Genomic DNA, 18,430 nt, shown 5'->3' on the forward strand with positions numbered 1-18,430 from the left:
ATCCTCAGACTGATCTAGTTCCAGACTATCGTGAACATCCTCCTAGTCCTGTTAGATGCCATTACATTTGGCTCTCAGATTAATTTGTCCTCTTGGTATGAGCCATCAGTGAGTCTCAACCTTACTTTCACAGGCTTCATTTTTGGATTGTCATGTTGAGTAGAGGTCTATGAAGGTCATGATATTACACAATGCACTAGTGTCTATCTGACACTCATGTTCACTTCATACCCTCCCTCTGCAGTCATCGTTCTAATAGTCACAAACCATTTATCACCGACAGACTTGAAGGAACCAATCTGTTGTATAGTGATTTGTCAGAAACTTTGGCTGATATTTCACCAGTGGCCATCTGTTTAGGCTTCGTTTGCTTCTCTATAGCCAAACAATTCTGTGCAAAATGATTTGGCATCTTGCAGTTAAGACATTGCTTTCCCAAGATGAACAATCCCGCTTTGCTTTTGTATGATGACCGCTACAGTATTTGCATCCTGCCCTTTGTCTGTAGTTTTTCTGCTCTTTCAGTCTGGAATGTCCAGCAGCATAATGTAACAACTGGTCTGTTCTGCTCTAGTTGACTTTTTACATCCTTCTGCACATATCTATTGCTTCTTGAGAGTATGTTTCTCCTCATTCAGTGGATTTGCTCTCATTGCAGGATTTCTTATGACTAAGGAGGAGATATTGGGGTTCTTGAGAAACATTAAGGTAGACAAGTCCCCAGGGCCTGATGCAATATACCCCAGAATACTGAGAGAGGCAAGGGAGGAAATTGCTGGGGCCTTGAAAGAAATCTTTGTATCCACATTGGCTACAGGAACAACTGGAGAATAGCCAATGTTGTTCCTTTGTTTAAGGAGAATAGCAAGAATAATCCAGGTAATTACAGGCCGGTGAGCCTTACATCAGTGGTAGGGAAATTATTGGACAAGATTCTTCAAGACTGGATTTATTCCCACTTGGAAATAAGTGGACGTATTAGTGAGAAGCAACATGGCTTTGTGAAGGGGAGGTCATGTCTCACTAACTTTATTGAAAGTGACAAAGATGATTGATGAGGGGAGGGCAGTGGACATTGTATACATGGACTTCAGTAAGGCTTTGACAAGGTTTCTCATGGCAGACTGGTGCAGAAGGTGAGAAGTCAAATGGGATCAGAGGTGAGCTGGCAAGGTGGATGCAAAACTGGCTTGGTCAACAAATAAAGAGGGTAGCAGTAGAAGGGTGCGTTTCTGAATACAGGGCTGTGACAAGTGGTGTTCCTCAGGGATCAGTGCTGGGACCTTAGCTGTTTGTAATATATATATTATATATAAATGATTTGGAGGAAAATGTAACTGGTTTGATTAGTAAGTTTGTGAGTGACACAAAGGTTGGTGGATTTGTGGATAGCAATGAGGACCATCAAAGGATACAGCACGATATAGGTCGGTTGGTGACTTGGGCAGAGAGATGGCAGACAGAGTTTTATGCGGACAAATGTGAGATAATGCATTTTGGAAGGTCTAATACAGATAGGAAATATACAGGAAATGGCAGAACCCTTAACAGTATTGATAGGCAGAGGGATCTGGATATACAGGTACACAGGTCACCTAAAGTGGCAATGCAGGTGGAGAAGGTAGTCAAGAAGGCATACGACATGCTTGCCTTCATCGGCCGGGGTACTGAGTTTAAAAATTGGCAAGTCACGTTGCAGCTTTATAGAAGCTTAGTTAGGCCACACTTGGAATATAGTGTTCAATTCTGGTCACCACACTACCAGAAGGATGTGGAGGCTTTGGGGAAGGTGCAGAAAAGATTTACCAGGGTGTTGTCTGGTATGGAGGGCATTAGCCATTAGGAGAGGTTGGAGAAACTTGGTTTGTTCTCACTGGAATGACAGAGGTTAAGGGGAGACCTGATAAGAAGTTGACAAGATTATGAGAGGCATGGACATAGTGGACAGTCAGAAGCTTTTTCCTAGGGTGGAAGAGTCAGTTACTAGGGGTAACAGGTTTAAGGTGCAAGGGATAACGTTTAAGGAGATACACGAGGCAGATTTTTTACACAGAGGGTGGTGGGTGCCTGAAATTCGTTGCCAGGGAAGATAGTGGAAGCGGATACGGCAGTGACTTTTAAGAGGCGTCTTGACAAATACATGAATAGGATGGGAATAGAGGGATATGGTCCCCGGAAGAGTAGGAGATTTTGTTAAGTTGGGTAGCATGGACGGTGCAGTCTTGGAGGGCCGAAGAGCCTGCTCCTGTGCTGTAATTTTCCTTGTTCTTAGTTTGTTCTGAGAGAATGCTGGACAGAATTTTCCCTCAAGAATCTAAGTCTCATAATGGCGAGAACAATGCAGTGAACCATTCCAGTGTCTCAGGCACTCTGTGGACCACAATCATCCCACACTCATGGAGAGTGGCGAGTTGTGCGCCGATACTGAGTGGGGTGGGGCTTAAACATGCAGTGAGCTGGCTGCAGAGAGCTCAGGTGCCATTTTGCAATGGAGCATCGATCCCAAAGTGCACTAGGAGACCCTTTCCCACACCCCACAGATGTCAGGACATGCCCCTCTCATTGGCAGCATGTTTCTCCCACTGGTGGCCATTGCTGGGACGCAAGGTGGGCACTGCAATGCTGTGTGGTTGTGTACCACCAGTTGGGCATTGTCCAGCCGTGCCCCCAAGCAGCTAGAAGGCTTCAGTGGCCTGAGAACCACACTACCAGAAGGATGTGGAGGCTTTGGGGAGGGTGCAGAGAAGTTTTACCAGGATGTTGCCTGGTATGGAGGACATTAGCCATTAGGAGAGGTTGGAGACCTCCCTAGTGTAACCAGCTTGCTAGGTGTGCGCTCATGGAGACCTGTACCAATTCTCACTGTTATGGTGCCTCACCCAAAGACTAGAAGATTCAGTGCAATGATGGACAAAGGTCAGGAATATAGCAAACTGTTTAGCTCTGTGTGCCAATTAGATTTTTAACATCGCAAACTAGCTTCCTGGCTTGCCGTGCTGTTTGCGGGCTCAGTGAAGTGGTTAAATCACACCCCAACCCTCATCCATGACGTTTTTAGTTGTCCAAATTCACACAATTTTGTAAGTTGTATTACTGGAATAATATACTGCTCAATACTCTTTTTCACCTTGAGCCCTAATGTTGAATACATGGCATTCATAAGTCAGATTCACTTGTGTTCAAAATATGCTTTCAAGGCTTTCAAAATCTCTGTTGTCTGTTTCTTCTGCTCTTCAATTTGTAGCAGTCTCTCCCAAGCAATGGTAAAGTGTTGCTACTTTTATTAACTCTGGCTTGTTAATTAAATCTATTTCAATCTCAGATTTGCCACTACATATAGAAAAACGGCCAGTTTTACTTCGCTTTGACAGGTGCTGGAAGAGGCAAACTTACGGCCTTTTTGATGCTGGCCATTGATTTTCTCGCAGCCTTCACCTTGTCAGTAGCTTTTCTCAGCTGCTTCTAGCAGCTCTGAACATTTTTGTGTTTTTTTTTAGTAGCTGTGGTTTCAAAACTCAGTTCCACTTCTGACACCATGTTATGAGTGTAATGTCTTTATCTTACTGAGTATAAGATGGCTCCCCTAGCCCTGTATCTCATAGCAGAGGCCACATGACTACAGAAAATCAGATAGGACATGTAGTAAAGATTGCACTTCAAACCCAAACACATCTCTATCTTACCATGATCAATGGCTGTTGTGAATTGCATGCCAAAAAGAGCAATTTTCTGCCTTCAATTTAAGGAGACATGACTAATTATTTATTTAAGGATCAGGTTACAAGACTGAAAATGGCTGACAGCCAAAATAACTCTCCCAAAACATTTAACCACACCATTTGAATATCATTACCCTCATACTTATTTTATTTGCTGGCATATTTTGTGGGGAGAGAGTACATTGGCAGATCTCACGTTAGCCGAATGTTTTGTTGGTAAATATTAGTCCAACCTGTTTTAAAATCAATTTTACCATCAAAAAAAAACATGAGAGGGTGGAACCGCAGTCATCCACCCACACCTATGGAAGTTATTCAACTGCATACTCAGATGCGCAGTTTTCGTTACAGATCTTAACAGTGAATTTTTTTTTTGCTTTTCCAAATTTTGAGATATTCAACGCTCCAACAAAATACAACATTCTCTAAAATAGTAAATATAATGAAGGGAATTGATTTATCAAAAATATATACATTTTTAAAATTAATGTATTTTCATATTTAGAATTTACCAAAGAACTTTTTTAAGTTATGAGATTTGGAAAATACATTAAGGAAAGAAGAAATAATTTGCAATTATATATCAATTTTCAGACCCTCAAGAAGTCCCACTTTGCTTAAAACTTGGAAGTACTTTTGAAATTTAGTCACTATTGTAAAACAAAAAAAAAGACTTGGTATTTATTAGTTAAAGCAGTGGAATATTTAGCGCAAAGTTAAACTTACAACGTGTCTTCTCCATGCTCTTTGTATGATTTTTGCTGAATTCTCTAACAATTCCAAAATTTTTTGCTGCTCCTCAGTTACAAATTTCAACATCTCACTGACAGGGCTGCTGCTGTCTGCATTGTTCTGTTCTTCCTCGCTGCTGGCATCTAGCACATCAATGCTTAGAAAGAAGTTAGAAAATACAACAGGTTTATCCATGACTGAGCAGAGATTAGCTCAATTCCCAAACAGCAAATTTGAAACACCTTATCAAAATTTACACAATGTATTTTGATCATTGAAAGAAGTAGCTTCAGAAAGGCAAATGTGCAATTCTATTTTCAAAGAACAGCACTCCAGCCCTCACCCCTCCCCAACCCATACACTCTCCATACTCCATTCTTGCTAATTCACGCTTCTTCACCCACTTCCTTCGCCCCATACCATCTAAGCCAACATATGTCCCTCCAACCAATTTAGTCTTAAAGTCATTTATTCATAACATTTTACTTTCTTTTAAAAAAATCCTTTTATTACAGACCTTAAAGAATCAATAGCAGAAACTACAAGCATGTGACACCTCTTTATCTAGTGGAAATTAACATTGTACTATAGGCAGAATAGATCACAGAGTAACAGCTGTGTCCCATAGAAAAAATTATTTGATTGACAGCGGGCACACGTGATTATGTCAGGTGCACATTCTGACATCATCACACAATCGTGCAATAGTTCGGTCAGCGCGTGTACCATAGATCGGTAGTAGCCTGCCATAATATGGAGTCACTTGAAAGGATCATCCCTCCAATTGACCACAATATTACATTTCCTGTGTGATTTTTAGGTCATTGCATACACAGGCAGGTGGCCAATCTGCTTTTGCAGTTTTCTCATCTAAGGGTGCAATAAAAGGGGGTTAGAGCAAACGTAGGCTGAAGAGTTGGAAGTTTTGGACTGAGGTGAGGATTTGATTTTGAGCATTTTCAATGTTTTCTCTGCATTCTGTGGAGTGTTCACGATATCTAGTGGTTTCAGGACATTCCTGTCCTCAGACAGATTTGAGTCTCTCTGGCAACCTCTGTGTATGATGAGACCATTTGCATCACTGCAGATAGGTATAGTGTACTCAGCAGAAAGTACCTCCTATAAGGAGGAGGAGGGCAGAGGACAAAGAGAGAGCAGGTCAGGTGTTTGCAGGCATCACAGTAGAAGAGATGCAGGAGCAGGGCACTCAGCGTCAGCAGGATGGGCAGGAGGACGTTCTTGCAGAAGACCTCCATACCCAGTTCTCGGGGTGTACTGTACTCAATGTCACTTAAGAACAACGAAAAGCGCAGCACAGGAACAGAACCTTTGGCCCTCTAAACCTGCGCTAATCACGATACCTGCCTGAACTAAAACCATGCACTTACTGAATCTGTATCCTTCCATTCCCATCCTATTCATGCATTTGTCTAGTTGTCCCTTAAATGCCACTATCATATCTGCTCCCACCACCTTCCTGAGCAGCGTGATCCAGACATTCACCACCCTCTGTGTAAAAAACTTGCCTTGCAGATCTCCTCTAAACTTTTCTCCAGGCACCTTAAACCTATGTCCCCTAGTACTTGACTTTTCTATCCTAGGAAAGAGCATCTGACTATTCACTCTGTCCATGCCACTCAATCTTGTAAACCTCTATTAGGTCACCCCTTAACCTCCATCGTTCCAGTGAGAACAAACCGAGTTTATCCAACCTCTTCTCATAGCTAATACCCTCCAGACCAGGCAACATCCTGGTAAACCTCTTCTGTATGCTCTCCAAAGCATCTGCATCCTTCTGGTAGTACGGCCACCAGAATTGTACACAATATTCCAAATGAGACCTAACTAAGGTTATGTACAGCTGTGGCATGACCTGCCAATTTTTATAGTGAAGCCCCGATAGATGAAGCCAAGCATGCCAAATGCCTTCTTGACTATCTAATCCACCTGCATTGCCACTTTCAGTGTTTGGTGGACATGTACACCCAGATCTCTCTATCAAAAATATTCCTAAGGGTCCTACTATTTACTGTATAATTCCTATATGTATTGGACCTTCCAAAATGCTTTATTTCATACTATGGATTAAACTCCATCTGCCATTTCTCCGTCCAAGTCTCCAACCAATCTATATCTTGTTGTATCCTCTGACAATCCTCTTCATTATCCACAACTCCACCAATTTTTGTGTCATCTGCGAACTTACTAATCAGACCAGCTACATTTCCTCCAAATAATTTATATACAAATCTCAGAACTGATCCCTGTGGTACATCACTAGTCATGATGTGGATATGCTGGCGTTGGACTGGGGAAGCACAGTAAAAAGTCTGACAACATCAGGTTTAAGTCCAACCAATTTATTTGATAGTAAACTCACAAGCTTTCGCGTTTGTCCCTTCGTCAGGTTCCTTGGAGAAGGCGGCCTTCACGACACACGACAGCGCAGAGTCGCTGAGCAGAGACTGATAGCCAAGTTCCGCACACATGAGGACAGTCTCAACAGGGATCTTGGGTTCATGTCACACTATCTGTAACCCCCCTGACTTGCCTGGGTTTGCAAAACATCACTCACTGTGCTGTCTGGAGACAATACACATCTCTTTAACCTGTGATCAGTGCTCCTTCCACTCACGTTGTCGGCCATTTTAGGACTTGAACAGCAGGTTAGGTGTAAAGATTCACATTCTAATCAGTAATCTGTAAACTGTCTGTGCTTTATATGCTCTGTCTGAGGCCAGAACTCTCCATTCACCTGACAAAGGGACAAACCCGAAAGCTTGTGAGTTTACTATCAAATAAATCGGTTGGACTTAAACCTGGTGTTGTCAGACATTTTACTGAACATCACTAGTCACAGCCTTCCATTCAGAAAAACACTCCTCTACTGCTACCCTCTTCTTCTATGGCCAAGCCAGATCTGTATCCATCTTGCCAGCTCTCCTCTGATCTTGTGTGACTTCACCTTTCGTACCAGTCTACCATGAGGTACCTTGTCAAAGGCTTTACTGAAGTCCATGTAGACAAATCCATTGCCTTGCCCTCATCTATCATCTTTGTCACTTCCTCGAAAAACTCAATTAAGTTAGTGAGGCACAACCTCCCATTCACAAAACCACGTTGTCTATCACTAATAAATCCATTTGTTTCCAAATGTGAGTAAATCTTGCCCCAAAGAATCTTTTCCAATAATTTCTCTACCACTGATGTAAGGCTTGCTGGTCTATAATTTCCTGGATTATCCCTGCTGCCCTTCTTAAACAATGGAACAACACTGGTATCCTCCAGTCCTCTGGAACTTCACCTGCGGTCAATAGGGATACAAAGATTTCTGTCAAGGCCCCAAAAATTTCCACCCTTGCCTCCCTTAGTATTCTAGGGTAGATCCTATCAGGCTCTGGGGATTTATCTGCTTTAATGCTTTTTAAGACACCCAACACCTCCCCTATTTTGATATCCACATGACCCAGAATATCTAAACACCCTACCCTAGGTCGTTACTTCACTCATGGCTGGTCAAAAATAACATCAGCGGCTGGAAATTTCCTTGGAGCTGTTACTCCCTGACATAGCGGTAATTTCACCAAATTGTGGCAGAAAACCTGGTTACATATGTTAACAGGATTCCCTTTCATAGTTAAGTTATAGTGGCAGAACACGAACAGCTTGAAGAAAATGACCATTTATTGTTTTGTGAACCCTCCTCAAAATAAGATAGTTTTTAATGCAGCAGCATGACAAGCAGTTCATGTCCAGCAAGAGCTGAACAACATCCAGGCTTGAGCTGATAGATGGCAAGCAATGTTTGTTCCACAAAAGTGCCAGGCAATGACCATCCCAAGAAGGGAGAATCTTACCTTTTCTCCTTGACATTCAACGGCATTACCAGCACTGAAACCCCACTTTCAATGTCTTTGGGGTTACCATTGGATCAGAAACTTAACTGGGCCAGCTACATAAATACTGTGGCTACAAGAACAAGTCAGATCCTTGGAACTCTGAGGCGAATAATTGATCTCCTGACTTCCTAAAGCTTGTCTAGCATCTACAAGGCACAAGTCAGGAGTATGATGGAACACTCTCCCCTTTCCTGGATGGGTGCTGCTCCAACAACAGTTCAGGAAGCTCAACATTATCCAGGACACAGCATTCCACTTTATTGGTAATCTGTCTACCACCTTAAACGTTCATTCCCTCCAACACTGACACATAGTTACAGCAGTGTATACCATCTATAAGAGGCATTGCAGCAATTCACTAAGGCTCTTTTGACAGCACCTTCCAAACCTATGACTCTACCATGTAGAAAGAAAAGGGCAGCAGATGCATGGCAACACTATCAGCTGCAAGTTGGGAACACCAACACTTGCAAGTTCCCTTCCAAGTCACAAATCCTGACTTGGAATTAGATTATTATTCCTTCACTGTCACTGGGTCAAAATCCTTGAACTCTCTCTCGAACAGCACAGTGGGTATGCTTGCATAACATGGACTGCAGCAGTTCAAGAAAGGGACTCACCACCACTGTCTCAAGGACAATGAGTGATAGACAACAAATACTGGCCAAGCCAGTGACATCCACATCCTGTGAACGATAAAGAAGGACGTTTTGTTGCATGATTTCCAACATTTTTTTCAGCAGGATTTTCTCACACTCTGTGTACTGCACAGTGCACTAGCAAGATTCACATGAAAAATCCAGGGGTAGGCCCATTCCAGCTGAAGAGGCTGAAATCAGTGCACTTTCCCAGCATATGTCGATCTCTGGGAGATCGTTAAACAAGTCCTCCCAGCATTGACATTACTTACCTCTCACTCCCCAACGAACATTGCAGGCCTTATCGCTGACCTCTCACCCCTCCCCCCACAGGATTATTGCTGACCTCAGCCCCCCATTCCCCCTACAAGAACATTGCTGGCCTTCCCATCCCCCAGTGACCCAGACTTAGTTGGACATCACTGGCCTTCCCGTTCCCCACTAACCCGAACATCACTGGCCTCCCCATCCCTCAGTCACCCGGACATCACTGGAGATTGCTAGCCTCCCCATCCCCCACTGACCCAGACATCGCTGGCCTCCCCATCCCCCACTGACCCAGACATCGCTGGACATCGTTGGCCTCCCCATCCCCCACTGACCCAGACATCGCTGGACATCGTTGGCCTCCCCATCCCCCACTGACCCAGATATCGCTGGACATTGCTGGCCTCCCCATCCCCCACTGACCCAGATATCGCTGGACATTGCTGGCCTCCCCATCCCCCACTGACCCAGACCTCGCTGGAGATCGCTGGCTTCCCCATCTCCTAGTCACCCTAACATCTCCGGACATCGCTGGCCTCCCTAGTCCCCACGGATCCAGACATCGCAGGACATCACTGACCTCCCCATTCCCATTGACCTGGACAATCCCCATCCCCAACCCCTTTCACACACAGAGCACTGGCCTCACTTGCTGCCATGCACACCCCCTGCCTGTCAGCATTCCCCCCTCATTGAGTGAGACCCTTGTACATTATTCACAATGAAATTTATGGACTCATGAGTGGCCCAAATTGACTGCGCCTTAACAAGGCAGAGCTGTATATAAGCTGCAATTATGGACACACAGGCAGTCATGCCGGGAAGATGGCACTCAAGAGAAGCAGCCCCAGGTTTTGGGAGGTTTTGGATGCAGTAGAGGAGAGGTGTCAGCTGCTGTACCCAATGAGGTTATGACACCTAAAGGGCCACACAGCAAGTGCAATATGGGAGGCAACGGCTCCATCTGTAAATGTCTGGACATTGGCACCTCGGTCCAGAAGATGAATGATCGTCTTTGGACAACAAAGGTGAGTGTGCATCCCATTCTGAAACCAGTACATGTGCTGTGCTTACACTGTGAAGCCATCCCCAGACACCTAAGGGTAACCTCAGTACTGCCTCCAACCCCTCTGGTACCCCCAATCAGCACCCCCACAGTGGGGATCTATTTCCCTGAAACAGCCAACATGAGCTCCCCAACCCTGACACATATTGCACCCCATGCCCTTCCATACATCATGCTTTCAGTCCCCCTCGTCCTCACAGTAGAAGAACGCACATAACCACCGTGAGAGGGAAAAAACTGGTGAGGGTGTTCCCAAGCTGCGCCTGCTGACGGTCTCTGAGCAGCATGCTCTGGATCTGAGGGGGTCGGGGGGAACAAATGTAGAATTGTTAATGACAGCCAGATCAGCATCCAGCATGCAAGTGAGCATCGGCTGAACCCTATTCCTAAGGCTTTCTTTGAAGTAAGTGCATGTTGTGCAGGCTGCTTTCTCTCCTTCCACTAACCTTTCCTTCCTTCCAGTTCTGGAGGTCCAAAAGAATCCTCCAAGGACAATACCAGTGATTCGGCACAGACATCAACCACACAATCCAGCAACACAGAGACTATCACGGCAGTGGGTCATGTTAGTGCTGAGGTTTCTGGGTCATTCACTGGTGAGCACATCACAGCCGTTGATGCACATCCGAGGGCTTGGGCAGGCAGAAGTCTGCTAGAGGCGAGGATTTGGCTGGCCCCAAGCAGGTGCCAGGCCTCAGGGTTCATTCATCCTGAAGCTGGTGGAGGTGCATCAGCAAACCCAGTGAGCCAGGGAGTTGTGGATGAGCTGTCAGCAACCATGCAGTTATAAATCCCACCTGTCATGCTGGAGAAGGGGGCGGGGGGGAACACTAGCGGGGGGAGGGGGCGGAGAGAAGAGATCAGTCACAGACCCGCTAATCATATGCTAAAGTATGGTAATACATGTAAATCGCCACCACACTGATTTTCAGCATGAATCGGTTGACGCTGAAAAACTTTCGTTAAGAGATGTGTGGAGGCCTGGCTGCTCAGTGGGAATCCCACAAAAAGGTCGCCGCTGATGTCTCAATCAGTGCTACTGTCAGTGCTACTCAATCAGCGCGACTGGATGGGAGAATCGTCCCCCCGATCTGTGAATCAAGCTATTCACCCAAGCCACTTTGATATCTCTAACAAAGCAGTACTCCCTCAATTATGGCTGAGGTTTCAGCTTATATGATGTGCACAAGTCCTGAAGTGAGGCTTAAACCCACTGCCTCAGGTGTCCTTTCCCTTGGGCAATTACCACACATTGCAGTTTTATGGAGTGTTATAAATTTGAAACAAAATTCTTCGAGGAGGTGACAAAAACGGTTGACGATGGGCGAGCCGTTGATGTCATCTATATGGATTTCAGTAAGGCGTTTGACAAAGTCCCTCACAGTAGGCTGGTAGAAAAGGTTAAGGCACATGGGATACAAGGACAGGTAGCTAGGTGGATCGAAAACTGGCTGGGAAATAGGAGACAGAGAGTAGTTGGCGAGGGGACCTTTTCTGGCTGGAGGCCAGTCACCAGTGGTGTGCCGCAGGGCTCAGTACTGGGACCTCTCCTCTTTGTAGTATATATAAACGACTTGGAAGAGGGTGTACGTGGTGTGATCAGCAAATTTGCGGATGACACCAAGATGGTAGGATTGGCAGATACTGAGGAGGACTGTCAGGTGACACAGCAGGATATAGATAGGTTGGTATATTGGGCAGATAGATGGCAGATGGAATTTAATCCTGACAAATGCGAGGTGATGCATTTTGGAAGGAATAATGCAGGGAGGAGTTATGTGATAAAAGGTAGACCGATTAAGAGTATAGAGATACAAAGGGACCTGGGAGTGCAGGTGCACAACTCTCTGAAGGTGTCGACACAGGTAGAGAAGGTTGTGAAGAAAGCTTATGGAATGCTAGCCTTTATAGGAAGGGGTATAGAGTATAAGAGCTGCCGTCTAATGCTTCAGTTGTACAGAACGTTGGTTAGACCGCATTTGGAGTACTGCGTCCAATTCTGGTCACCGTACTACCGGAAGGATGTGGAGACCCTGGAGAGGGTGCAGAGGTTTACCAGGATATTGCCTGGCGTGGAAGGACTGAGTCACGAGGAAAGGTTGGAGAAACTGGGGCTCTTCTCCTTAGAAAGATGGAGATTAAGGGGTGATATGATAGAGGTATATAAAATACTGATGGGAATAGATAGAATAAACAGTGGTAGGCTTTTCCCTAGATTGGGGACAATTATGAGAGGTCACGATCTAAGGGTGAACGGGGAGAAGTATAATTTGGATATGAGAGGAAGGTTTTTCACACAGAGGGTCGTGGGGGTGTGGAACGCACTACCGAGTAGGGTGGTGGAGGCAGGCACGTTGGACTTGGTTAAGGTTTACTTAGACAGACACATGAGCAAAGCAAGGATGGAGGGTTATAGTAGAGGGTATTAAATAGGGTCAGAGCCTCGGGACGACACCGAAAATGTAGTTTTATATGTTAACGTATTGTCTTTTTATTCCACAGGGTCGGTCCACCTTGTTGTCAAACGAGGAGCATGCACACGGTGGGTCGTGCGTGGGCTGCTCTTGGAAGTTCCGGGAGTGGCCTAGTACTTCGTGTCGTTGTGTGTGCTTAATCCTGGACCAGCAGATGGGCACCACAACAGCTCAGTGACTATCACTGCTAGCTGTGCAGATACATGGATTTGGGCCTGTGTCTGTGGGAGTTTGCGCATTCTCCCTGTGGTTGCGTGGGTTTCCTCCGGGCGCTCCTGTTTCCTCCCACAACCCAAAGATGTGCTCTTAGGCTGACTGGTGTACCAAATTGACACTATTCTCCCCTGAATCTGGCTACATTAGGGGTTCCACTCACATACACACAGGGTGGGGTAGGTGTGGGAAGATGCGGCGGCGCTGGCTCGTTGGGCCGAAGGGCCTGTTTCCTGTGCTGGGATGTTCTTTGTTCTTTGCAAGTCTCACTGGGGAGATGGTGGCAGTAGTAATAACACTGGACTAGTAATCAGGGTAATGCTCTGTGGACCTCAGTTCTGAATCACACCATGCCAGTATTCAATACAAAATCTGGAATTAAAAGTCCCTGTTGTAAAAACCCATCTGGCTCAGTAACATCGTCTCAGGAGAAAATTACCTACATGTGACTCAGATCCACAGCAACGTGATTGGTTAATAACTACCCAGCGACTCAATTGTCTCAAACTGCTCTGGAAAAAAATACCTTCTCATAAAAGGTGACCTTGACAATGATGTTCACATTCCAAGAACAAATAATTTTAAAAATCAAGTTAAGCACCAGAAGCCTACTGAAACAAGAAAAACTAGACTTGACAGCTGGAATTGTAGCCTTACCAATGGCCCCTAAGCAAAGTAATTATCTCCTGTAGCTGGGTGTGTACCAGATGGAAATGCTTTGCTTTCTTTTGTTTCAGAGCTGCAAAATAGGTGCAGCTCTTTTGTTGAATGGAATGAAAAGGACCGCATAGAAAACTGTACGTGTTAGAGTGATTTGAGTCTAACAAGAATAGGTGCATTCAGACATTATAAAGGTCAAAAGAAACTTTGTAAATATGTTGAAAGTTTTGCTTTCTTTCATTTTTAGACAGCATTGTTTTGTTAAAAAAATGAGCAACATAAATCCTTGTTTCCACTTTCCCATCTGATCCATAAAATGTTATAAACGAAAACTAAAAGAAAGAAAGCTGAAGATTGTGATAGGATCCTCCCTATCCTCAACTTACTCTCACCAGCACATTCAAAAGAACTGGCATTAAGCCTGACCATGAGGTGCCCATTTTTCAAGGAACATGTAGTTCCGAAGACTTTGAAATGAAGGGCAAGAAGCATGCACCAGTGTAATAATTTGCTGCTTATTCTAATAGAAACAGATTTTGTTCTTTAGTTATGTCTGTAAAAAGACACTGGGAAAATTAGGCACTACCCTTGTAGGCCATGTAATTAATACCATCAGTTTGCTTTCAATTTGCAAAGAATTTGCAGTCTGAATTTATGAAATTCAGAAGTCAGACATTCTGATCTCTATGTTTATCCCCAACCAACTCAACAAAATTGCAAAAATAAAAAGTAAATAGCTGGAAGTGTTCAGCAGGTCAAGCAGCATTATGGGGAATGAAACAGTAAATGTTGATGACCTTCCATGAGTTCTTATAACCAACTTTCTCAACATTTTTCACACCAAAAGTGGAGAGAAAATTGAGTTGGATCCAAAGGTGTTGGGTGAGAATTTCTATTGAAATCTGTTTTAAAAGCTTTGGAAAGGTCAAAGCAACTATACTGGATGATCCACTGTGACTGGTAGTTTTGCTTAAAATATAATGTTGCCTATGGCATTTACTGTAATATTTCCCGACCATTCAAGGCCCACTGGGAGAACATAATGCACAATTGACTACAATACTGTAAGCATGACAATTTCATGCAACCTGTTCAGTTTATCGATTTCAGCATCCAGGCTTCACTAACCATGTAATTGATTGTTTGGATGAATCAGGAGAGGGTCTATAATGTACCGCTTAAAGCTTGCCTGCACCTCTTAAAGAAGGGATATATAACGATGGGAGCAAGTGCTGGCAGTAATGCAGAAAGACAGTTTGACCTGGGAAACATTGAAAAGTGGCACAACATGGGAGAGAGTAGGCTTCAAACTTTTTAGATGCTGCACTGGAAGACTTGGTGGGAGAGGTGGAAAGGATGCAGGATGTCTTGTATCCACAGAGTGTCAAGGAGACCCTCCTGGTGCATGTACAGGAGGTATTGCAGGTCTATGGCAGAAGACAAGCCCCGAGAACCTGGCTGCAGTGCACAAGGTTATGACCTCACAAGTAGGTCAATTTCAGTGAATGCATCTTCAAGTGTCATACCTTATTAAATACGCCATTAGCCTCAAACACTAATAATTCATCACACCCTCGCCCTCAATTCACTTGCCTATCAACAATTTCTATCAATCAGAACTCATATCTCACAATCATATGCTCCACTGCACCTTCACACAGCAGTGCTATAAGCTTCATACCCACATCACACAGTCTGCACACAGCCAGCTATTTATCCATGACAACCACATCAATCAAACAGATTGTATAACACTCACTGACACCTTTTCCTCTCTTTTGGACAAAGTGGTACAAACCAGAGGCAGTGGGAGCTAAGCAGAGAACAGGGTGTGTCTGCATGCTCTTACCCCATGAAAGAGATGCTACAGGGCAGCAGTGGGTCTGAAACCATTGAAGGTTGCTATATCCTTGTAATTAAAACACCTTCTCACGTCTCATTTTCCTGTCAACCCAAACTTTCCTCAGATTTACCATCAGCAAATGGGATAAAACCTGCAGCACTCTCTCCTGCACCATATTCTTACTCTTGTAAATTTCACCTTCCAAATACCAAGAAGCAAGACCAGGCAGTGGAAGAACAGCAAGAACACAGAGATGATGAAGATGCAGACTCACTAGATTTCAAACTGGCAGCCACCAGCTGAGATACTGAGTAATTTAGAAGTGAATACAAACACAAGATCTGCATGTGATGAGACACTGTGCAACCAGGACAGGAGGCAAGGCCAGCAGAGTTGCGAACATACTGCGAGGGGATGGGCAGGATGAGGTTACACGAGTTCTACTGCAGAGGACACAGATGAGCACTTCAGATAAGCAAACAGAAAAGTGCTGATATGTATGTACAACAAAGTGTTTGGTGCATTAGGAAACTCGCCAGAAAGTCAGCAGTCAATCTCAAGGAGCATGGAGAATCTGGCTTTAACTTTCATATCCGATATGTGAGAGTCTTTTAAAAGTCAATTGTTAACAATTCAGGACAAGTATGTCCCTGTAAAAATGAAGGATAAGGATGATAAGATTCAGAATCCTGGATGACAAGAAAGATTGTAAGCTTAGTGAAAAAGAAGAAGGAGGCTGTGATGTTAGTGTACCACTAAGAAAGTTTAAATCTTGTTCTATGCAGTAATAAGCAGACCTTTCTCAGTTTGATTTCATTACTGCAAGTTGTCTACAAAGGGTCCTTTTATTGCTACTTCAATAGCTTAAATGGAGCTTGTTTATTTTAACTCTGGGTTGTTTTATTATCCAGCATTGTCAGTGGATGATCATGAACTTTTGGACAGGTTTTTTTTCCCTTTCCAATGAATTTAAGGCTCCATTTACTTTTTGGCTGCAGTTAGAGTTGTGCCTTAGAAGGGACAGCAAGCTGGAAAGAGACGTTTCTCTTTCTCCCTGTTTTGTTTGGAAATTCTTCTGGTTATCTGAAAGGAAGGTCTTGTTTTTCTGAAGGAGAGAATCTGCTGTTGGTGGTTTGACCAGAGTCTCTCCCTGTTGTTCTGAATATCAGGAGACCCAAAGATATCATCCAAAGGACTCAAATCTAGTATCACGCGAGCATTAGTCTCTCTTGTGTTAAACCTGTGAAAAGGGTCTTTTAGCTATGGGACTGGATTGATTGGAACACATTAGATATTTGTTAAGGGTTATACATTATAGCAGTTATTTTGTTTGTAATTGATAAAAGTTCTTGCTAATTTTCACACTATATGTGTTAACTATATTTTTAAATAAACTTTGTTTGACAAAAGTTCCTTAGTGGGTCATTTGAATCATAACTGAAGTGAAACATTTGCTTATCCTAGCCAAATTCAAGATGCAAAATTTATGATCCAGGCAGGTTCCATAAAACACTTTGGAGTTTCTGACCTGAACCATAACAAGGAATACATAAATTTCAGGAAATTGAAAATGGATAAGGCTCTTGAGGAATACAAGGAATAACAGGAAAGAGCTTAAACTTGGACTTAGAAGGGCGAAAAGGGGCCATGAAATGTCCTTGGCAGAGAGGATTAAGAAGAATACCAAGGTCTCATGCATATATATAAGGAGGAAGAGGGTAGCTAAGGAAAGGGTAGGTCTAGGTATTGGAGATTTTGAAAAGCATTAAGGTGTCAAGTCCCGAGGGCCAGATAGGTTCTATCCCAAAATACTGAGAGAGGCTAGGAAAGAAATTGCTTAGGCCTTGGCTAAAATTTTTGTGTCCTTTTTAGCCACAGGCAAGGTACCAGTGGATTGGAAAGTAGTTAACATTGTTCTTCTGTTTAAGAAGGGCAGAAGAGACAGTCTGGGAAATTACAGATCTGTGAGCATTACATCAGTGATGGGGAAATTATTGAAGAAGATTCTTAGGGACACAATGTACTCACACCTTGAAGAAAATAGGCTTATAAGCTATAGGCAGCATGTAAAGGGGAGATAATGTCTCAAAAACTTGATTGAGTTCTTTGAGGAAGTGACAAGGAAAATTGACCAGCACAGGGCAGTGGATGTTGTACACGTGGACTGTAGCAAAGTCTTCGACAAGGTTCCTCATGACAGTCTGATACAGAAGGTGAAGTCATATGGAATCTGAGGTGAGCTGGTAAGATGGATACAAAACTGGCTTGGGCATAAAAAGCAGAGAGTAGCAGAGGAAGGATACTTTTCTAACTATATGATTGTGACAAGTGTTTTCCACAAAAGTCAGTGCTGGGGCTTCTGTTATTTATAATATATGTAAAAGATTTGGAGGAAAATGTAGGTGGTCTGGTTAGTAAATTTGCAGATGATACAAAAATTGGGGGAGTAGCGGATAGTGAGGAGGACTGTCAGAGGATACAGCAGGATATAAACTGGCTGGAGACTTGGGCCAAAAGATGGCAGATGGAATTTAACATGGACAAATGTGAGGTGACGTGATTTGGAAGATCTACTGCAGAAGGAAAGTATACAATAAATGCCAGAGCCCATAGAAATACAGAGCAATCTAGGTGTCCTGTACTGTTCTTTGTTCCACAGTGTTATGTGCAGAGCCTGAAGCCCATCCTTACTGAGGCAGAAATGTTGGCTGTTATATATTTAAGTGGTTGCAGAATGGCTTTAAGAGCTGATCACATGATTTGATGGTGATGTTATTGTAGTGTTGCATAGGCTTCTGTTTTAATATCAATTTGTTCTCTGTACAGGCCAGAGCTCCTAGAATAAATCTGTTATTGTTAGTTTGAGTGTGCAAACTTTGTCTTTTCCTTCTTGCGTAAAATCCACAACCCCCAACATAG

At 43.7% G+C, this 18,430-nt stretch overlaps 1 protein-coding gene across 3 annotated transcripts in view; it reads right to left on the reverse strand.

The window, feature by feature from the left end:
- c10h11orf65 (chromosome 10 C11orf65 homolog) overlaps nucleotides 1-18,430 on the reverse strand; it is a 69,618-nt gene that overhangs the window by 31,279 nt on the left and 19,909 nt on the right. For 2 of the 3 annotated variants that reach the window (XM_080197911.1, XM_080197912.1), the window contains one exon: nucleotides 4,446-4,608. The exons of the other annotated variant lie outside the window; for it this stretch is intronic. In XM_080197911.1, coding sequence (XP_080054037.1) covers nucleotides 4,446-4,608 — 163 coding nt within the window. The remainder of the gene's footprint in view (nucleotides 1-4,445; nucleotides 4,609-18,430) is intronic. 3 annotated transcript variants of the gene reach the window in all.

Source organism: Carcharhinus amblyrhynchos, chromosome 10, assembly GCF_965287045.1.
Source record: "Carcharhinus amblyrhynchos chromosome 10, sCarAmb.v2.hapA, whole genome shotgun sequence".
Classification (NCBI taxonomy): Eukaryota; Metazoa; Chordata; class Chondrichthyes; order Carcharhiniformes; family Carcharhinidae; genus Carcharhinus; species Carcharhinus amblyrhynchos.